General features: G+C 38.6%; 1 protein-coding gene across 5 annotated transcripts in view; it reads right to left on the bottom strand.

The window, feature by feature from the left end:
• The window catches only part of SOS1 (SOS Ras/Rac guanine nucleotide exchange factor 1), a 50,817-nt gene that overhangs the window by 21,791 nt on the left and 5,147 nt on the right, over positions 1 to 23,879 (bottom strand). For 4 of the 5 annotated variants that reach the window (XM_071805779.1, XM_065833868.2, XM_071805781.1 and 1 more), the window contains 7 exons: positions 19,046 to 19,171; positions 16,616 to 16,747; positions 15,909 to 16,073; positions 11,784 to 11,993; positions 11,168 to 11,311; positions 7,358 to 7,468; positions 7,150 to 7,248 (listed from right to left, as the gene is read on the bottom strand). In XM_071805779.1, coding sequence (XP_071661880.1) covers positions 7,150 to 7,248; positions 7,358 to 7,468; positions 11,168 to 11,311; positions 11,784 to 11,993; positions 15,909 to 16,073; positions 16,616 to 16,747; positions 19,046 to 19,171 — 987 coding nt within the window. Of the gene's footprint in view, positions 1 to 7,149; positions 7,249 to 7,357; positions 7,469 to 11,167; positions 11,312 to 11,783; positions 11,994 to 15,908; positions 16,074 to 16,615; positions 16,748 to 19,045; positions 19,172 to 22,138; positions 22,897 to 23,879 lie in introns of those variants that run through there. The other variant, XM_071805783.1, reaches the window with a different exon arrangement.

Below are 23,879 nucleotides of genomic sequence, written 5' to 3'. Positions count from 1 at the left end.
ACAGGCAGGTTTGCTGGCACTCTGACATAAAAGAATCCTGGAAGATGGCTCAATAGCATTGACTTGCCCAAGGGCTTTTTTTGACTTCCTGCAATTCCTCCAAATAACAAAAAACTCAGTCCAAAACAGCAGTATGCTGGGGAAAAAAGTGCTCTCATATGCAGAAACTTTAATTTTCAGAAAGCGTCAGGAATCATCTGCAATAGTAATTGGGGTCAACTGCAGGGAACACTACACATTTCTGAAAAATTAAAAGGCACTTCAAACTTGAAGCTTAAAGGAAACTCCATGCCATATTTCGAGACGTACACACATAGCTTTAATGCACTGGAATTTCAAAAGTCACTTTGTTTTCAACATCAACTCAGAAAATTTTGAGCACAGTGCAGTAAAAATGTGCATACATTTGTAATTGTTTATTTATATATATTACAGCAGAAGTGTTTGCATTGAGAGTTGAACAGAAATTAATATATTATTGAAGTAATGGTGAACACTTTCAAGTTTAACTCTGCTTTCTCAGTTTTATTTTTAAAAGTTGCATTTAATCACACATTCTTACACAAACATGTGAAATACCAAAATTCAGGTATCAGATAATTAGTTACAAAAAGCCTCCAGCATATTGTAAAAAGAGATATGAGCTAAAAAGCCCTCATCTTTTAATTCACATGAAGTTTTAACTTGCATAATACAAAAAATGGTCAGCCCATTGGGAAGCATATTGTAGAAGTAAAGCATTAAAACAGAGGAAAATAAGAAGCATTTCAACTTTTAGTGCAAGCTTCCCAGTTCTTTCATGGCTTGAAGATGTGACTTAACATAGATCTCAAAGATACAGGTAAAATTTAAGTACATCAAAATTCACCTGAGCCCAAAAAGGTGAAACGATTTAGACTAAAGAAACAAGTGAATTTAAGGAATTGATACTTTGATTACTTGATGTGGATGCTCTTGTTTGGGGAGGGGGTAAAATGAAATTAAAATAAATCTGTTTCAGAAATAAATAACACTACTCTGAAGTAAGTACTACTTTTCAAATCAGGATGTACACTGAGGAAAAGTCAGGAAGAGCTACTCAGAAATATATACCACAAAGAAATCTATCCATTGATGTTTCACCAATTCAATAGCTCAAAGTTTTCCATAACAGGTTTCTTACATGGCAAATTTGCCACTAGCATTCCTACAAACGTGTATAGCCTGTCAGGACCATATTTCAGATTAGGTCTGCTCAAGTGCTACTCTAGCCTGCTACAAATCTCAACGAGTAGCTGCCCAGCATGAAAGAGTCTATTTTTCCTTTTAGTTTCTGCAACTGGGAAGTGATTAATGCATGTGAGCAATTCTCACTGAGCTTACAAAACCAACATTTTCTTCATCAAGGAACAGATACAAACCCAAAGCCTTGTTTTTAAATAAGTACCTTGATGTTCTCATAAAACCATTTCCTAAACATTCAGACTTTTTTAGGCTACTAGCTGCCATATTTTATATGCCCAGATTCCATTACTAGGGAAATGGTTACTTGGTTTACAGGAGGTCTTGTCTTCTCAGAGTACAGAAAACCCATTTGGTCTGCATTCTTCAAAAATACAGGTGGGTTTTTTTTGCATATGCTGATGTCTCCTCCACAGCAGATTCATTACCTTTCTGCAATAAACGTACAAGTTCACACAGATCCTTCCAGAGCCTTCATGCTCTGAAATTCTCTTCTTTCTTACTGTCACTTTGGTTTGTCTCATCATTATTAGCAGACCTGCAGAACACATTAGAAATTTAGAATTCATAAATAGATAACATTTAGTTAGATCAGTATTTGAAATATCACAAAATATTTACCTAAGTGCTTCCACACTTGTAACTGAGATCTTCCATTTTCTTCCCCTAGATTTTCCATCATAGTCAAGACAATTCCATTTGAAAACATCTTCCCTTTCTCTTTTGCAATTCCAAAGTGGATTAAAATCCACTTTCACTGCTACAATACAATTCAAATCCGATCTTTGCCAGCCAAGTTCACAAGGCCTTCAGCATAACTGGATGGTACCTCTATGTTTGGATAGAAATGTATAAATTTTTGAATGCTACATAAGATGCATTCACAATTTCAGAGATCACTCTGGGAAGCAATAGTAGAACCCTGTTAAGGAAAAAATAAGCAGAGGAAATGAGGGATGACAAGCAGAATCCCATCTGTAGACTTGGTCTACAGAAACCATGAATGCAGCTTGTTGCTTTACTTGTCTTTATTTCCTACATCCTTCCATAGACTTCCACTGAAGATCTCGAAGTATTGACAGAAAATGCAAACCTCTACTGCTACAAGAGCAGACATAGAAAGCGTGCGGGTAGTGGGATAAAATCAACAACTCCACATCCAGAAACATTTCCACTGAAGATATCAAGTATATGAAAGTCTCAACCATAGTGCTACCTCTCTCCGAGGATCTGCCTTTTGTACAGAAGGTGACAGGAATGGAGGCAGGAGGAGAGGACAGGGAAATACATTACTGCTACTAAAAGACTTTACAGCAACACAAGTGTATCAGGGACTCATCATGACTATCACAGTCACAAAAACTAACATCATCCTATAGGAGTCAAAAATCCCAGCTATGATAAGCTTCTTAACATTAAATCCTTGATGGACTACTTGTGTCAAAATTTTTATTTAAAAGGATCAAAATTTGTCCAAGTTCCTGTAACATGCATCTGTTTGCATGAGAGCTTGGCCACGTGTGTTCAGCATTAGCTGCTGCCATGTAAGCTGGAAGGGTATCTAGCATCACCAGCAGCAGTCACTGAAAACAGGGAACAGATCACCAGCCCCAGAGAACAGTTTGCCCCAGGACAGCTCTCCTCACTCCCACAGTGGTGGAGAGAATTTGCCTTGCAGGTATTCCTAGAAAACCGATCAGCAAACAGGACTCTGGAACCCTGCAGTTAAACATGTAAGTCAAGTCAGAATTCGGAGTTCAGTTAGTGCTTCATGTGACTCCCCAAAGAAGGCATCATGTATATAAGATCAGTCTGGGCCTGTGCCATCCTGCTCCCTTCTTCACAGGATCAAAGTACAGCACTTGCTGGTCTGGCAGCAGATTGACAGTAACACAGCTCAAGTGTCACCGTGGACAATACGCAAAGTAGGAGGAATTTCTTTACTTTTACTTTTGTTAGATTTTTATCCAGCTTTTGCAGAAAAGCAATTCTAGTGGGAAAAATATATTCTCCAAGGTAATTACTTTTCATTAGAAAATTCCCTGGAAAGAGACATCTGCTTCTCAAAAGCCCAGACAAATCCTGTGTATAAAAAAAAAAAAAAAAGCGCTATGCCACAGAACATACAGCCCCATCACAACTCCATAGCAAATTACATAAGTCATTGACAACTGAAGTGATACACATGTGCATAGATGTATCTCTGATACAAACACACCGCAAATCCATCGAGTACCACAGCTAAAAAGAAAAAATTAAATACATTCTGAGTAACTTTTCCAATTCAAGAGTTATCTCAGAGTCCAATTACTTGGATTAACAATAAGCAAGTTTGTGGAAAAAGTACACACAAACACACATGTGACAAAGTTTTATTCTCCCCTATCATCTTCCGTTTGGCTGCCAAACATGCAGCTGACTTAAAGTGTAAACCCACTAGCATTTAAAGGAGAAAAGCAAGAAGGAAAAACAATACAGAACCTCATTTACCTGGCTGTATTACCATAATGCATATGTTCTGTACCTTTACGACATTGCAGATGTAATATAAGTCCTCACAGCTTAACCATACAAAGTTCCTTAAATTTTTCACCTACTGTCATATTCTAGGAAATATCCTCTTAGACCTGAGACAAATTTTTACATCACCCAGGCATTTTTTTTTTTCCCCAAGAAACACTCAAACACACACTTTGCAGTGCTTATCACACACTAGCAACAGTTTGGTCAAGCTACAATTCCTCCAGCAGATAGGCTTTCACCTGTCATAGAGACAAAATTGCACATTATCTCCAGTGGATGTAAAATAAGTCATCCTCAACTGCAGTTACATATACAAATACATGTCAAACATTAATACTTCTGCTTTTATTTCGAAACAGTATTGTACCTATAAGTTGCTGTGTTTGGAAAGAAGCACACCATACAAAGTGATCTGACAAACTAAAATCCTTTGTTGACACTAAAAAAATACTTTCTTTAATTCATAGCTAGTCTGGATCTGTGATTTTCTGGTTTTAATATTAATTGAAGGAGATTAAGAATCAACTAAAGCTGGAGAACCTGTTAATTACAGTGCCTGTACTAAATACAAGCAACACAACATTTTGAGACAGTGATTTATAATTGCAGATACTGTAAAAACTTTGCAAAAGTTCAACTAATTAAGACTGGGCGATTCTCCACCCTGGGCTGGGTTGCACTGGTTACAGATGGGATTACAAACCAACTTCATTTAATTTATTACACTCTGGATTGTGAGCCTGGCTGAAACAAGGCGGAGAAAGTGAAGACAAAGGCCAAAATCATTTGGGATGTGTTGCCCAACACAACACACAGCAAGAGACCTACAGGAGCAACCTAAAAATACTCTTAGTCCTAAGCTACTAACATTTCACCACCCAGTGCCTTCTCCAGCAACATGTAACACATTTAATACCATCAGGTTTGGAACAGGGTTGTTTCTTATCTTGGAAGACCTTGTCAAACCAGATTATTTTTTCCCAAGTCACATTAGCACAGTGAAAGAGGAAGAAAAAAAATTGAATTGAGGAGTATTTCTGAATTGCCAATCAGGCTGGCAAGTTTATCATCTACTAACAAAGTTTGAAACAAAAATAAAAAAACACCCTAGGTGCTATTGTGAAATGAAAGCATCCTGAGAATTTAAGATCACTATAGGTAGAATTCCAACTCAAAAATATTCGCAAAGAGACAATAAGTTTCCATTTGTAAATCATGCCAACCAAATCTGCACTTTAAAAAAAAAAGAATCATCTATCTAGCTCTCCTGTTTTCCAGAACACATTATGGTTTATCTATTTCTAGTTGAAAAAAAGATTTTTGAAGTAATCTTCTATTTACCCAAAGAAAGGAAATCATATCAAACATGGACACAAATTCGCAGCATCTGAAATACCGCTCAGTTCAATTAAAGTTTAACTTCTTTCTTCAATAACTCATGGTCATAAAAAACTGCACTATTTGCACTTTCACTTAAAAGTCTAAATTTAGAAAAGCCAATTCACATTATCTGAAAACTTGCAGAAAAGCACAGTTTCACATGAAGCTTCTATTTTATATAGTTACTTTCTTCTACAAAATTTTGGGGACTTTCAGCCTGGTTGAAGGAAAACACGGCCCTTAGTCACATGCTAATTTTCCAGCAAAGTTACAGCATGGAGCTTCAGCTAAAAACAGTATATATATTTGTGTGTTCCTGGTGCCCAGCCAAACTTCAGGAGGTCTTTAGTTTCTAAAGAGGATAACCATCAGCCGACAGAAATTTACTTTTTTGTAGTTTGTATAGTTAGAAGGTAACTTTGAGATGCATTTTAAAGAAGTAACTTCAAAGTATGCAAGTTTACACAACATAGCTCAAAGAAAAACGCCAACCCCTTTATCCTTAAATGTATCTATATTCAAGAAAAGAAATAGTTTTTTTTCCACATACTACTTTACCAAGATTTTGTCTCTTTTTCACAGCATTTTAAACTCAATTACCATATACAGAACAAAATCCAACCCAACAATATCAGATTTACATAGGGTGGGGGGTATGTGTATAAAGCACAAACGAGAAAAAGGACAAGAATTTTGTTACATAAAGCATTAGGTCAGGAGTTGCAAAAAGACCAATACCCTTCTGGAGGTGGGCTTAGCCCTAAAAAAGGAAAACATGAGCTGTTCCCTGTTTCTATAAGAACATATGCCCTCTTACCCCCTCTAAAATTACCAATGGTAAGAAGCAACATGGGATGCCTGTGTATCAGGCATTAATCCTTCATGCTTTGTCTATTAAGTAACACAATACCTTGTGCACATGGGAGTATGCAAAGACACTAGGTACTCCATTTTGAAACTGTGTGTAAAAGTATGGGCATAGAAACCTTATGCCCCTGCAGACCTCTACCATACAAAAGGCAGACAAGCAGTATCATACCTCCCCTCAAATGGATTGTCATGAAAGGAAATGCTTATATGTTAAAAACGTCTAAAAAGTCAGAGCAAACCAATGAGCGAGACAAACAGATCAAGTATATATTCCAAAATGAAAAAAAAGCACATTACACAAGATAAGCTATGCGCCAAAACTGTATGTGTAGATCTACATCACTAAAAATGGTGTTACAAATGTAGACACAGACTCAAAGATGCCCTAACTACTAGGTTATCCCAAGACAACCAAACAAACATTCAAGACAAACACACTCAGATTTCTTCAAAAGAGCAGAGATTTATTTATTTATTTTTTACTTCTGATCAAAATTTCCTCAAGTAATTAAGTTTGGAACTCCGGGTCCCTTATGCATTTCCATTAAGCCCAAATGAAGATTGTACTTGAAAGTTTTCCTCAAAATGCTCTATACTTCTTAAAGATTATTATTCAATGCTAATTGATAAACAAAACATTCTGCAGCTGTTTTCTTTCCGCGTGTATGTTACAGAGCCTTTACTGTTACCCTGCTGATGCGAGGTCCCACTACAAAAAGCCCAAGAAGCGTATATATATCAACCAAGCCTTCCCTTTGAATGAAAGGTATCACTTTTACAACCCCATGCAAGAACACCAAAGCTTTTATGAAAATAAAATGAAGTCTGAAGGGAAATCTTACTGTGATTTTAAATTTACAAAGTAACAGCTTGAGAAAGCCTTGGACATTTTCTGTAAAAAGGTCATCTGCCATTACCTCTTGCCACTGTTGAAATAATCATTCCAAGAATACGAGTACCTAGATCTCTATTGTTTTCTAAACTACAAACTGATGTTCAGATAGTTATAGCACGCACCAGAGCATTTAACTTGCTTTACTTTCACCATAGAAGTTTTATTCCAATAAAAGGTTTTATACTTCACTAAGCACACAAAGCTCTGGTATTCAACACCAAGAATTACGAAAAAACATCAGAATGACACAACATTCTTACTTTTAGCAGCTCAAAATAATGAAGACAGTGGTAAACAGGGGCAAGGAGCAGCCGGGGTAGAACATACTGAACAGCTTCTTTAAAGCCTTCACCTATTGACTAGAAACAAAATAAGTTTCAGTCTTCAAACCATAAATGTATTGAAGTAACAATACAATGCAGTTAATGTATTAATATCAATTATATGGTTTACTTAAAGGAAAGTTACCTGTAAATAAAATGCTGCTCCTGGCTTTGATAATTGACTTAGAAAGTGATCATGAAAACCAGGCCGCAAAATATCTTGTGCATATGATTCATATGGATCAAATGCTAGTTCCTAGGAAGAAATAAAGAAAATCACTTTTGTAAAATTATTCTGCAAGAAGTAAGAAGTTTAGATATTAAACACCTATGCTACATAGCAGAGACTTTTCTGAATACTTTTTCCAAAACACCCATAGAGAACAATCAATAGCTTTACATGCACAGACTCATGGAGTAATTTGGTCTGGAAGAGATCTCTGGAGGTCAAATGCTCCAATTCCCTGTTCAAAGCAGGGTCCACCTGAGGGCCAAACCCACATACAGCATCAAAGCTAGCTGAGGTTGCTCAGCACCTCATCCAGTTAAGTTTCGAGCACCTTCAAGAACAGAGACACCAAAACCTCTCTGGGTAGCCTATTCCAATATTCAATGGTCCTCACTGCAGATCTCCCCCTCCCCAGTATATATCTGCATTACTCTTTTTACCATTTGCATGCTCTCTCTCACCTCACAGTTCTCTGCTGTGAACCCCCAATAAGAGCCTGCCTCAGTCTTTTCTACACCTTCCCTTCAAGTAACTGAAGGCAGCAATGATATATCCTCAGACTTTTTAAGATGGAATAAACGCAGCACTAAACCTTCTTGGTACGTCACGGGCCTCAACTCCTTCATCATCACGACAACCCTCACGTATAAGCATCTCTCATACCAGGAAGACCAAAGCCAGACACAGTATGTCAGATATGGTCTCAAGTGCTAGCCAGCAATGAACCCTCAGTCTGACAGCTGCACTTTTCCTAATATCACCCAGTGGGCAGTCAGCCTTCACTGATGATTCCTGAGGATCTCCAAGCCCTGTCAATCAGTACTGGTCCTCAGCCACGCAGCTGCACCACTGCACGTGGGTTTTTTGTCTCAAGTGCAGAATTATATATCTGCCTCTACTCCATTTCCCCAGCCTGTCATGTGCCCCAAGAAGTAGCCCTGCCCTCCCATGTGTGTCCCCACAAAGTGACATCAACTACCAACTTGATGAGGCAGACCTTCTCCCACAACACTAACACAGACATTAAACAGTATCAGACCCTGAGGAATGGCGCTAACCACTGGCCACCAGATAGATTCTGTATTGCTAATAATAGTCCTTCAAAGCTTGCCAGTCCAGCCAACTTCCCACCCACTCTGTAACTATACAAGCTAGTTTACATCTCACCAAACTGACTTAAGGATACGAGAGTCTGTGCTGAAGGCCTTGCTTAAGTTCAGATACGGGACATCAACTGCTCTTCCCTTTGTCCATGGAGGTAGCCATCTCCTCTTAGATCAAGCTGGTCAGGTACAGCTTGTCCTTCAGAAATCTGTGCTGACTGTTGCCAATCACCTTCTAGTCTTTCATGGCTGGATGTGAATTCCAGAAAAATTTGCGAGTCTGCTCAGGGACTGAGGAGGGGCTGACTAGCTTCTAGTTTCCAGGATCCTCCTCAGTCTTTTTGAGATCAGACATTTATATTTGATCTCCCGTCACTGGAGACCTTCACAGCTCACCACTAAATGTTAAGAATTCTAGACAGTGACCTTGCAATGACCTTAGCCAGCTGTCCTGCCCCATTGACTTACATATATCCACCTTAGACCAACAACTCCTAACTTGTGCTTTAACTTTCACTTCTCTCCCCCAATCTTTGGTAGCAGGCCTAACGTGGAGACCTAGAAGCACACCTTGCCAGCAAAATCTTAGAAAAGGAGACTGAGTACACCTCAGCCCATTTCATGTTCTCCAGTACAGGTTCTCTCTCACCCCATGAGCAAGATACCTGCGTTTTCTACCATCTTTTTTGTGCTATTTTATAACACCTATACAAGCTTTTCTTGCTCCCCTCCACATTCCTCACCAAGCTTAATTCCAGCTGAGCTGCAGCCCTCTTAATATCATTTCCACCTACCTAGACAATGTTTCTACATTTTTCCTGGGAAGCCTCTGTTTCTTTCTGAATCACAGTATCATTTAGATTGGAAAAGACCCTTAAAATGATCAAGTCCAACCATTAACCTAACACTACCAAGTCTACCACTAAACCATGTCCCTAAGCACCACAGTCACATGTATTTTAAACACCTCCAGAGATGGCTACTCAACCATCTCCCAAGGCAGTCTGTTCCAGTGCTTCACAACCCCTTCTGTGAAGAAATTTTTCCCAATATCAAATCTAAACCATCCCTTGGTGCAACTTGAAGCAATCTCCTTTCATCCCATCACTAGCTATTTGGAAGAAGGGACCAACACCCTCCATGCTACAACGTCCTTTCAAGTAGTTGTAGACAGCAATAAGGTCTCCCCCGAGTCTCCTTTTCTCCAGACTGAACAGCCCCAGTTCCCTCAGCCAATCCTCACAGGACTCATTCTCTAGAACCTTTACCAGCTTTGCTGCTCTTCTTTGCACGTGCTCCAGCATCTTGATGTCTTTCTTGTAGTGAAAGGCTTGAGTCTGGTGAACAAGAAACTCCAAACTGCACTTGTCCTTGCCTCCTGCTGCACCTGCTCTTTTTCTCATGGGCTAGGAATGCATATTCCTTGTGTTTCAAACATACCACCCACACAGCTCTCCTGAGCCCTTCCTACTCTCAAGGCAGCCATCAATGCAATCCTGTCTCCCAGTTCCATGAATAAGCTAAATCTGCTCTCCCAGAGCCCAGGGTCTTCAGTCTTACCAACTTCACATTTCTCAGGAGCTTAAATTCTACCACCTCTACCACCTGTGGCCAAGCCTGCAATCAGCTACAATGTTCCTGTCAGTTCTTCCTTGTTAAGAGGTCAAGCACAGCACCTTTCTTAGTTGGTCCATCAGCTTGTGCCACAAAAAGCTGTCCCCAGTGCCTTCCAGAAATCTTCCAGATTACTTGAACCACACTAAGTTGTCCACCCAGTAGATGTCAGGAAGATTATTCTCCCAAAAGAACCAGGGCCCATGATAATGAGATGACTCCTACTTGTTTAGAGAAAGTTTTGGCCACTTGTCAATTAGACCCTCTTTGCAGAAGCAGCTTGACCACAACATGCCCTTTGGTGGCCTCCTCCTCAATCTCAGTCCTTAAGCATTCAATCAGCTTATTATTCATTCTGTAACAGAGCTCCATGTATTTGAGCTGATCTTTCAAGCCTCCTGGCCTCATCTTTCCTACCTGTCCTTCCTGCGTGCCTATATTCGTTCATACAGTCCAGAACAGGGGAAACAGACACTTCCAACGAGCCTTTGGTCACCCCACCTTCTCAGGAAGATGGTGCAAGAGCCTTTGTTGTCATGCTTTCTGCTATGCATGTCCTTCTCTCAGTTCTTCAGTCTGCAAGCTTTGGTCTCCTTCCACTAACGAGCCTAGTTCAAAAGCCTTCCTCACCAGCTTAGCAAGCCTCTTGGCAAAGAAGTCCTTGTTCCACTTTGTCTTTCCATAGGAATCCTGATCTACAGCTGAGTTACAGAATACCTCCATTTCTGTCAAAGTCTAGTCACAGGTGTTTTGTTGTTGTTTTGTGCTTTTATTTTTTTTTCTCCTGTGCTCTCTGAAGTTTAAACAGCCTTACAAAAACTGCGGTTTACAGACTAAAAAGGTAAAAATACTACCAAAAATGGACAGTCTATTCATCATGGTGGAGCTGAAAGAAGAGATCTCAGCCTAAGCAAAGGCAGCTAGAAAAGAATGGTGCAAGTGCATCTAAGTGCAAGTGCATCATTAAAATACATATGAACAGGAAAAGAACCCTCAAGTATTCTCTTACCTCCGCCATGTCTTCAAAACAGCTGCCTACGAGCGGATGAGGACTACCTTCATCTGTCATTTCAACAGTGTCTTCTATATGACCCAGTAACTTCACACTAAGTTCATGAATGTCCGATATACGACTAAATATATTTTCCACATCCTGCAAATAGCAACAGAACCAGAAAAAAAAAAAATCAACACAGAATTTGACACAATTTCTAAGAGGAAGAATGCTATGTGCAAAGCTACTCTGTTACAATACTAAAGTCAAGCACTTCCTTAAGTAGAACAAGATTCTGTAATATATCTTATTACATAGTTCCTGTATAATTTATACAAGATCACACTTCATTTTTAAAATAATTACTACATATATGCATAAATATATAAAAAATTACAATTACTCAGTTATAGTAAAGAGAAGTGACAAATCTTAAATTACAGGTCAGCAATTCAATATAGTGAATTTGGTGGCTTCTTCCACAGTTCTACAAAACCAGTACTTCCCCACAAATGCTTCCTCTACTAGTGATACATTAAACTGGATAACAGTTAAAGTCTAGAAGTGTTCATCTAGATTTTCGGATATTCCAGTAGCGGATTTTTTTGTTTGTGGTTTATATAATACTTACATGAGATGAAAACAGTTTGGAGTTGGAGGCATACGGCTCTCTAAAAACTCTGATAATGAGATTTAGTTCCCTTATATATTGTCGAACCTCTGCCATAAATGACTTTACTAGGTCATAATAGGTTTGCTCCCCTGAGGTGGAGGGTTCCTCATCAGATAAAGTTAGTGCACTTAAATCTTCTACATCTTGATTGAACATATCCATTAATACCTAGGTAGTAAAGGAGAGGAAATCCACAAAGTGAGAACAACTTCTTTTCAAGACCTTCCAGTAAGTTACCAGTAAAGGAAATCTATTATTCCCATGAAATCAGACTGATCAGCAGTAAGATTTACATATTATCATCTGGCTGAGCATTACAAAAGTAACAGTCATTGCAAGTCATTATTTGCAGTGGCAATATCTGAAGAATTCCCAGTCATTTAGGCCAAAATCCAGGCATATCTCCAAGAACATGGTTCTAAAATCAATTACAATCTTAGGAGGCCTATGGAGTAGACAAGACACATTTACCATTTAGCTGTATTCTATCACTCTGAATTAGCCGTACATAATCTAAGTTTCTGAAGCCATTATATTATCTGAAGTTGAAAAGCATGTGCGCTTTGGCTTTTCAGTTTTAGCTTTAACAGGAAGTCACACATGATCATGCTCAGAAACCTATAATCTACCTGCAATGAATACTGGCCTGCCCACACACTCTGCACAGCCTGGTTTCTGTCATTAATAACTCCCAAGCTCTCCTGTTAAAACAGACCCTTGAGGAAGGGCATCAGCTTTGGGAAAGGTGGTAGTCACAAAACTATGACAGACAATCAGAGGTTCCAATTCATACCCAGGCAAGGCTTAGCAACACCAGCAATTCATAATTCAAACTTCAAGAGAAGCTGATCACTCAACACTTCTTCCAAACATGGTATCTGAGCCAGGAGTCATTACAATGACTTAGCAAGTTGTGAACAGAAATCACATTTTGGATTGTTTCCACGATACTCAAAGAACATCTTAAAGGCAAACTAAATAAGTTGACTGAAAATTAGTAAAAGGCATCCTAATTTGAACTAACTTTAGCAGAAACAAAAACTAAAGAGGGTCTACAAACAATCTACAATGATGCAGCAAATCTTAACAACAAACTGGGATAAGATGTAGCTCAAGATACAAGATGACTTTGTCCTCAGATAGATGGGACTGTATTTATAAACACACCTGCTGCCCAGAGCTACACCCCTTCCAGGAAGTCACGCATGTATCAAACAATACACGTGAACTTCAAAATAAATGAGAACTTAAGCGCTGCTTGCCAGCCTCTCTTCCAAACAGCTGGAGGTGAAGCCATGGCAACCTACACCTGTTACTGCAGAGACTGACATGACTGCTGTCAATCAGTGAAAGACCACAGGATCAAAGTTGTAAAATATTCCTCGGAGAACCACAGGCAGGAAGGCTAACACATTAAATGTGAACTAGAGTTTTTTTAAATGGCAGAAAACAGAATGAAAAGGTGTTTTTCAAAGTAGTTATAAAACTGGAGATCAAGAATTAAACTTTTGAATGAGCCATAAACAAGATGACATTTACTCTGGTATTTACAGCACAAGTCTTCTTTCTTTAAAGTATGTTACAGGCACTTCTCCAGAAGACATGTCAGTTAACCAAGCTGTTGACTAATGATACTAGACAAATGAACTATTCTGCAAGAGAATACCTGGGGATCTGTAAGCTCGAGAGATCACAGTATCACAGTATGTTTGGGATTGGAAGGGACCTCAGAAGACCATCCAGTCCAATCCCTCTGCCAGAGCAGGAACACCCAAATGAGGTTACACAGGAAGACATCCAGGTAGGTTTTGAATGTCTCCAGGGAAGGAGACTCCACAACCTCCCTGGGCAGCCTGGTCCAGTGCTCTGTCACCCTCACTGAGAAGAAGTTTCTTCTCAAATTTAAGTGGAACCTCTTGTGTTCCAGCTTGATCCCATTACCCCTTGTCCTATCATTGTTTGCCACCGAGAAGAGCCTGGCTCCATCCTCATGGCACTCACCTCTTATATACTTATAGACATTAACAAGGTCCCCTCTTAGTCTCTTTTCTCCAAACTAAAGAGACCCAGCTCCCTCAGCCTTTTTTATAAGGAAGATGCTTCACTCCCTTAATCACCTTTGTTGCCCTAGATGGTCTAGTAGGTTCATCAGGCTTGAATAATGGAACACACACACCTACACAGAGCAGTAGTTCTTCACAAAGGTCTTGTTCTAACACTATATTTGAAAATATACAGGTCTGGTTAGGAGAGAGATGGGCACGCAGCACGTTCTTTCTCCTAGTGAGTCAAATGTCCCTGCAACACAGCCTGGTCTTAAGCCCCTCAAAAAGCAGAACAATGGACATTTTGCATTACGACTGACTTCTGAATCTCTAAGAAGGTGATTAATCCTTTAAAGGCAGCGAATGTGCATGGAACTCAGGTTATAAGAAGAATCCCAACTAATTCTGGGGAACAGGACATTATATAGGGTCATTACTGTAGGAAATTACATGGAATAAATGCAGGTATTCAAGGAGGCCTCAACATTTCTAACTGCTTCACGGACACAGTTCTAGCACATGCCTGAGCTAGAGGATTCCAGGCTGTACTCAGGAGGTGTGTTTATCACTACTATCAAATACACAGAAACAAAGTAACTATACCCCAGATATTGAATTTAGAGCAGTCAGAAGCATGAGCAGACAGAAGAAAACCAGCTTGCATTTTAATGGAGTTTGGTTTCTGCAAACAAGGCAAAGTTTTCCAGAGAGCTGGATGGTACAAAAGCAAATGTGAAAGTGCTAGACAAAAAAATGGCACACAGGGCCAAGAAACTCTTCTGGTTGTTTTGTTTCAAAAGATAAAAACAAGCAGAACACATGTTATGGGTAGGAACATAATATCCTATGAAGTTTTTCGATGCAACTGGAAAGAAACCAGCTTAGGAGCACTTTTCAATGGCTTGTTCTGCTGAGGCTGTAAACCAACAGGCCTTCTTCAGAGTCTTTGCAAAGCTCCTTCAGTGTACACAGAGAGTTCCTCCAATGTAATCTAATGGAAGTTCCTAAATCAACTTCCTCATGGCTTTTCTGCTCACCACCTTTCCCAGGATAGAAGTATGCAGCAACAGCACTTGTTCCTGATACTATTCTATGACAAATATTCAAACATACACCTCCAAACCCTGCCCTAATAACCTAGACAGATATGCCCAAAAGCAAGAGTGACCAAGACTACTGTTCTGACTGAGAAGTGTTTGACTCTTCAAGACCACACAAGAAAGTAGGATTAAAAAAAAAGCAGGAATGATACAGAGGCATTCACTGAAACACAGAGATGATCCTAACTGAAGATATTAACATAGACTGAGACAAATACTGAAAAGAGGTGATAAATCTGAAAATTCCTAGACTTCAGCAAGATTCAAGATTTTTAAATCTCATCCCTTGAAGGATTAATTTCAAGCTTTGTTTTCTAAACAATGGAGACGCTACTGAAGTAGCCACAGAAGCTAGAGTGCAAAGGAACCTGCAAGACAGACAGGACCTTGCTCTGTCCCTGTTGGGAAGAGGCGGTTTCTGTCTGAACCTAATTAATCTTCTGAAGCTACAAGAAAGACTACCTGCAGATAAAAATACGGACTGCTAGAAGAATTAGGCTGAGATGCTAATGCAGGACCATCAAAACACTACTTTTTACATGCAATACAGTTGTATTTATTTTGAGAGAACACTGAAGCAATTGCAATTTCAGCCTTCTCTTTTAAAGCTACAACATGAGGTTCCACTGTTACAGCTCAGGAATGTTGAATTCTCAAGTTAATGCTGCTCCACAAATTTTAAAGTATTCACACTTTGCTGAGATTAGACAAGTGATATCAAAAAGAAGAGAGACTTGATTACTAATAAGCACAAGCAACAGCTCTGTAAGCTTAATTAGCTTTTTGGTAGTTTTACTCTATTATTGGAACCATATTTTATGGCAGCAATTTCTTCTTTCAAAGGTTCAACACTCCATGTATTTAATAAGCAACAGACATTGTCCTCTCAAAACTTAACTAAAACTTCCATTGACATGAGAAACAAGAGTTAAACTTACCTTATCGGCACACATTGCCACTTTAATATCTTGTTTTGTAATCTCATAATGTCTTATATTCCGCACGTAATTCCCAACCAATTTTAAGATGTCTGCAGAAATGTATTCTAATACTGCCACTATGTAAACAGACACTTGGTGGTCAATTTTGTAGCCTAGAACTTCCTGAAAAGAAACAAAAATAAGCATTCACCTGTTACTCAGTCTATGAAACACAGACCACAGGTTACAACTAAAACCAGAAGGTTTAAGACCCTGCTCAATAAACATTGACCACATACCCACAGTATATTTTAATAACAGACACGCAATAGTTTGTAGGCCTAGAGAAGACACAGTGTCATTGCAAATGCTGCTCTATTAACTGTGGAAGCGACAACAGCCAACAACCATCCCCAAAACCTCTCACTAAACATTTAGGGCTATCTCAAGAAGTTTCAAGAGCATTTTCTTAGTTATGCAAAATGAAACAAGAACAAACAAATTAATAGCAAATGAGTTCTTGGCTTTGTTTATCCATCAGAGAATAAACAGTTTTCTAAGTGAAAAAGAAATATGTGCAATTAACTAAACTGGAACACTTCAAACTAGGTAACAAACATAGATATTCTTTTTTGTTTACATTTTGGGTAGCATACAGACATAATACCAAAAACAGGTGTCAACTTCTAATTGCATTCTAAAAGCAAGATTACATCACTGCTTACCTTTAATAAGGGATGGATTTTTTCTACTGGGAGAGATAATGGATTTCTTCGTTTTCTCTTCTCAATAGCAGACTGAGCATCAGCTATTGCCCACTTATCAATAGGGTGGGGAAAACTTTTTTGAACACGATCCTTAAAAATAAAAAAGACTAAAGGGTAAATGCACAATCTGAATGAGCTTAGCAATACTGCTAGGTTATCAAATCACTTGTCATTATTGAACAAAAGAATGTTAGCTAACTTCAGTACTTCAACTATAAAAGCTTGTACAACATGCGTACATTTTATCATTTTGGTACATGCTGCTCACTACGTTCATAGGGCTGTATGAGAATATCATTATCACAGAACAATCTAGTGCTCAAAATTTGAGAAAAGCCAGAATTAAGTTGTCATTGCAGGCACAATTTGATCCCCTTGTGCACATGCCTGGTAATTCAGCATTTAAACACATGACTACATTTTATCCTTGCACTTTACTTCCTGTACAGAATGGTCACTGAATGAGATTGAGTCTTCTGTTCCACCTTTACTGATCAGCATATGGCCCAGACTGTATACATACAACTAGTGAGAATGTCAAACAGCACCCATGTGTTTTAAAACAGTGAAAGAGTCTATAGCTGGACCATCTATGCCCCAGTTTATTCACTCATTCCAACAGTCAGGGTGCTTGAAGACATGTACATTCTCCCATGCACTGAACAACCCTCCTGCTGGAACTCACACACAGGTCTATGGGAGTTTGAAAGCTTCACCATTTTCGGTAGTCTTGGTGTTCACAGATGCAAGAAATCTTAATTTTTCACATAACTTCACATTTTTTCAGATCATAGTTCCCACTGACTGTTTTGGTTGCAAGTGCTCACTTACGTAAATATGAGCCCCATTTGAGCAATCGCAAAATGAGGAAGATGACATTAATGACAACTTACAAAGACCTGGTACAGGACAAGGTACCTAAATAAAAACCTTCTGACAAAAAAATGGGACAGAATATGATTCTATAAAGCAGAGGTCCTACAAAAAAAGCACAAAGAACAAAACCAACCAAACAAAAACAACAACAACCCAAACCAAAACAAACAAGAAACCAAACAAACAAAAACCGAACCACCCAAACCAAACCTCCCTCACTATCTAATACCAATTCACTTCCCTAACATAGTCCAGCCTGCTGACTGAACAACAGAGATGTCCTGGGAAAAAAAATAAATGCATATGACCACATAATTCAAGAGAGCGTCATTATGCATAAACACAAATGGGGTAAACTGAGGTTGCTTGTATCATCTCAAATTCTTGCACTTCTCATCCTGACTCCACAGCTGTAAGACTCATAAAGCAATGCTGCATGTCAAGTTTTTTGTTAGCACTGTTTAAAACACAGCATCAAACAACCTTCTACAAACCTCCTGTCTCTTGAGTTGCCAGACCAGAATGCCGTTGCAAAACCGGGCAGTCACTAAAGAGGACACTGGAACACTATCAGAGTTGTCAACAGTGTTCAAAAGAGAAGAGGAAGGATGAAACTCACAAATCCTGAGCTCAGAGACAGCTTTCTTTTTTTCTTTAAGGGGTTTTGCTTTGGGGTTTTTGTGTATGTTTTTTTGTTTGGTGTGTGTTGTTTGTTGGCTTCATTGTTTTGTTGTTTGTTTTTTTTCCCCATTAGTCCACTTTCTTCAGAACATGAGGAAGTTGCACCTGTTTTGTTACCTAACCCAGCACAGGCAGTCCTGAATACTGGAAAACAACAGGCACACTGCACACCACGTCTGTGACTTGGCACCAAAGTCTTCAAATCACAGTTAAGCACGAAAGGATTACTAAGATATTCATGGGCTTAGAAGCTTAGCTAATTTGTTTCTCAGATGGAGAAACTCTGATCAAGCCCTCTTCTCAAACATCAAGCTGCTTTTCTGAGTAGATGTTGCAGATCTTTGACAAGGCAATTGTAAGAGAAGAGGTTTCTATATAGAGGAAAGAGGTGTTTCCTCAACTCAGTCTGAGAAAATGACTGAACTATTTTTGTTCAAACTCCTGGGAGGACAGGGGATGTATCAGCCTAAATCACTATGCTGAGGAAGCAGCACAAGAGCCTCAGACTAAGCAGCTACGGTTTGCATGAAATATCAGTGGGGAAAAAAGGTCTTCTGAAAGGAACTAGTCAGCTTTACATACACAAGTTACAGTCACCATCTGTTATACACTACAACAGTTCAGAGGTAGTTTTACTGCACATTGAACAAGAAAATCAATTGATAGGAAAATCAGCTATTAGATAACTCAGCAGGCTTTATGCAGAAGGTTCTGCTACATAAAGACATATTAATTATTGCTTTCCTTTTTACATAATGAAATGATTAATATATTAAACTTTTCATATAACAGTTCAAATTATTACAGATTTATAATAACTATTCTCTATACCTCTACATCCAGAAAACTTCTTGGTTGGGCTTGACACAACATATTTAACAACTGGAGAATTAACTCCTCCACATACTGTAACGCATCTTCAGTAGAGGAAAGTTTAGGATGGACTTGCACCTGAACCTATAGGAAACAGAAGAATTCAAGCTTTGAGTTTTGCTCTTCCCTAAACCACATGCTTTACTTGCAAAAAAAACCCCAACAACAACAAAAAACCCAACATGATAAAAGAACGAGTCAAACAGCTCAGAAAAATCCAACCCAAAAACACAGTTCTGTTACGGCACACCAGATGAACGTGAGTGAAACACTCATCTATACCTGATAGAAACATTAATCTCGAATGTTAAAGATACTCAAATCACTGTGACATTTAATGTCAAGAAAACAGCTAATTAATAACTGTGCTTAGCAATGCAATTAGGAAAACAGTCTAAAAACCCTGCATATGTTTATCTTTCTCCCCTAGCTCTTCGATCATTGTTTGTACAAGGCTTTTTAGACATGGGGTTTTCTCCCTTTTACAACTCATTGTTGATCACTCAATCTATAATAATTAAATACAGACCATTTTTCACAGAGGCAGCACTAAAGAAACAGCAATGACTTCAGCAGTATGTAGCCTTCAAATTATTTAACCCATTCTTAGTTAGCTGTCACTAAGATAAAATTGGTTTAGAAGTTTGTTTCCATGCTGTTTTAAAAAATATGTCAGTCTCTGGAATAAAAACCACTTCAAAAAAGGTTACAACGTTGTCCCGGCACTAAGTGGCAGTTCAGAGGTTTTTAGAGTTTGGTCCCTATACTTGTATGTTATATGTCTGTAAATTCTCACTGGTGTGAATCCACTGAGGCACGATCCTCCTTGCTCCTCCCATTATTTTTGCAGACAGTCATTTAACTTCTGAAACAAGCCTCTAGTATAGCTTTTCTTTGCACACCTGTAGTTCACAAAACAGCACAGTTTTAACCAGTTTAAATTTCAGATATGCAAATTTCAGGTGCTTCAGAGCTTAAAGAGACAGGCAGTTTAATCTCAGTCCTACACCCATGGCAAATACTATGCCAGAGCAAGATGACTGTAAACTTTTGCAATATATCTTTCAAGTCCCAATTTCATCATTTTACCATTCCACTGCACACAACTCAAAATGCCTCCAGTTTTCTCTGTCACCAACACAAGAGCTGAACCACTTTAAACCAAAACCCAACAATCTGTGTCATCCAAACATTAAAACCTATGTCTACATTCAAATAACAGTGCCATAATTATTTAATTTCATTCCTCTTCACATTTATAGCGAGAATTAAATGTTATGAAGTTCAAACGCACGACAGCCTTAAATAGAAATCAACTCGCCTGCTAAGGTACAGGGTTCGAAAACTTAAGGTCTGGGCATAAATGGTGCTCATTTAAATGCTGTTCAGATTTAAATATGCTAGAACATGTGTTTAGTTTCTTGCAGATTGCCTACCCTTATGCAGCAAGTGCAGAAGTTATTGCTTTTTTAACTTAAAAGCACTCCAGCAAAAATTAGAACTTCTCTACATTTGACTAGCTAACGCTACTATTTTGATTATGCCAACAGTTTCATTTTTCCTAAGAACTTGACTGTGCACAGCTACAGAAGTGTGTTTGTGGATGTACCTGAGTAACAGCATGCCCAGAAGTCCCAACCATTATTTACAATTCAAGCACTAACAGCTGAAATACTGTACAAGCTTGGAACATCTTAACACCAGAAATTACAGACTTGCAGAAATATTCTCTTGAAGATCAGAGCTGATCTGAGCTGTCAGGAAGCCAAACTGAACAAATACGTACTTCATTCTCCCTACATTATGCTCTAGCACTTTGTATTTCCAGAAGTGTTAAACAAATAAGTCAATCCAATGGTAAAAAATACAGAGCATGATAAATCACAGTGATGAAGAGCAGCTCTATTTTGTTCTTCACTTAGAAAACAGACTGCAGACTGAAACAGCCTTAACACAACTTTTCTGGTCTGTAACACAGAATCTATAGGAGTAAGAAAAAACAAACACACAAAAATACCACATCAGGCCATGACCTGAAACATTATCCATAGCCAGCCAAAGCAGAGTCAACAACGATAACCTCCTAGTTCAGGAGATAAAGTTCCAAACATTGCTCCTAAGCATTTATGTCTGGGCAGCAATTACATCATTCTTCTCCAAGGCCATCATCTTCTGGCACTATTAAGCTCTACTTTAGTGGAATATCCACCTCAGCAGAGGAAAACATCATGAGGTACTATTGGCTTGACAGTGTAGTTTATATATATTAGGTTGGTAGTAAACAAGCTTCATTGCTACTTAAGTGAGATTTAGTACTGTCCTGGTTTTGTTAAAAACAAGTTTCTCTTTTAGTGAATTTGCCTGTCAGCTAAAGCCTTCATATTGGCTGCATTTTCCTGGAGAACCAGATACATGTTTTGGTAAACACAGCAATGGAATGCAAACTTATTGATAAGTATGGATGCACCTCTCCTGAGAGGGGCAACGAGAAACAGGTGACCAAGAAACTGACCAACTGAGTATAACATCCCATTCATGTGAATACTTCATATAAAAGTGGGAGATCACGAGGATCTCATCCCTTTTCCTTATGGCTGACATTAGGAGAGGACCTTGCCAGTCATCCCTGCAAATTGAGGCCTAGTGACAGACTGAATCCAGCTCCGGCTGGCTTCAGAGTCCAATCCAGGACCCCGGGTGCCGGCTCTGCAGTTGCTGAGACTTTCAAGATTGGTTTTGTATATTTTGTATTATTTTCTCTATTCTTATTAATAGCATTAGTAAAACATTTTTAATTTTCCCAACTCTCTTCTCTGTCCTTCTTTTCCTCCCAATCGCCTGTCCTTAGTGGGAAGGGGGGGTGGTGGTTAACAATACATCTGCCATGGTTTTACTGTCACCCCGCAATCAAAACCTCAACAAGTATCAATTACGGTTCAAAGACATACAAGCAAAAGAAAACAACTAGACTTAACAAGGAAAACTACAGGATAGCTTGGCGTACAATTATCATAGAAATGTGTAATTTTATTATCTGTATTACTATAGTACCTAAAAGCTCGGATGGAGAATGAAACAGTGTTATTTTAGGGTACTCAAAGCAAGTCCCAGGCAGTCCATTATCTTGACACAAGACTGGGTAAGATGCAAGACTTAGTAAGAGAAGACAAGAAATGAGAACGGCTGTTAGCGTACACTGTCACATGACCAGTTTCAAAAAAGTTACTAGGGGGTTTCCATATTTCTCATAAAGTCAGCTCAGATTTTAAGTTAAAAAAAACTGGGCCACCCTGCCTTATCACCCATGAAAAGGAGGAGTATGGCTTTAATCCCACCAGATTCTTCACAGTCCTATGTTAGAAATATCCATGATAAAAACAGACTTAACAACTTCTGAAGTGCAGCGATGTTTAGATAAGATTCTTATCTAAACATTTAACCTCTCATTTATAATGACAGAACCCATCCCTTCCCTCCTACACACAAAAAAAATGTCCATCCTAAGATAAGGGAAATTTGTGAAAAGATCTTAAGCCGCTCTTTCAGTAAATCTTCGATTCTTCAAAATACCCCAGCAAATTCTAACGGGCAAATACAATCTACATAAGCTACAAATTCCTGCCTCCATGGCTCTGTTTTCACTCAACTCATTTCACGACTTTTTTGATTATTCAATCTTTTTTAATTCCCAGAATAGAAACAACCAAGATTCTCTTTATTTGAAGATAAGCAGAGCCAGCATTTCTTAAACAGTTTTTCATGCTCTGTTTAAGAATACAAGCAGAGACAAGCAGTGTCTGCTCAAGAAAATTCATAGCACTTCAGAAAAATGCTATGATATGACCACTTGGCTTTTTTTTTCTTTTTTTTTTTTCTTCACAAGAGCAAGGAATTTTTATCAGAAATAGAAATAGCTTAAAACTTAGGCAACCACCATAAATCTAAATGACCAGAAAATGTCAATGAAACCAATTTTTAAAAAGTGCTTAATGAATAATACCAAGATAAATACATCTGATCTTACTTCATAAATCCTAGCGACTTATTTCACATAAAGCTTTCTCAAGCCATTCCTTTCAAACTCTACACAATAAATTATAATATAATTTAATATATAATTATATATTATATTATAATGAACAGCTCCAGCTTACACCGAGGCTTGGTTTCCTACGGGTCCAGGCTGGTCACAAGGTGACCCAAAACAGAGTCTAGACTGACAGCAGCATATTCTGCACTAGAAAGAGATAAGAAAACTCATACAGCGAATTTCACAGTATGACTGACACTAAGCCACACTTTCTCAGCATGAGTTTTTAGTTACCTTTTCCTCAAACAGCCATGAGGAAAAGCCTAATTTCTGTTGTCAAGTTGAAAAATTCCAACTTACAACAAAGAAAAACCTCTCAAGGACTTCTTAAAGCATATTACAAAAAACCACCAGCATAGTGCTCTAAAATCATCATTAACAATCAATGCAACCAGGTTCGCAGTTCTCTAAATAAAGAACACACCAGAAAAAGCCTATGTGTGAAAGGCTGCAGAGAGAACAATACTGAACTAAGTCCCATCAGGAGCAGCAAAAGCTTCAGCAGCTTCAGAAAAGCGCGTAACAGAAGGAAATCATTCTAAAGCTACAAAATAAACTGAAATAAAAACAAAGCATCTACTGTTGGTTAGAGATAATTTTTTTCACATGTGGGCAAGACTACGCACTTACTGGTATTCTGGCAAAAAGTCACAGTATGAACCCAAACCTGCTAAAGAACAACTGTGCTTCACTGCTGAGTAC

Source organism: Patagioenas fasciata, chromosome 3 (genome assembly GCF_037038585.1).
Source record: "Patagioenas fasciata isolate bPatFas1 chromosome 3, bPatFas1.hap1, whole genome shotgun sequence".
Classification (NCBI taxonomy): domain Eukaryota; kingdom Metazoa; phylum Chordata; class Aves; order Columbiformes; family Columbidae; genus Patagioenas; species Patagioenas fasciata.
The sequence above is the reverse complement of the archived record's forward strand: the minus strand, read 5'-3'. Positions and strand labels throughout refer to the sequence as shown.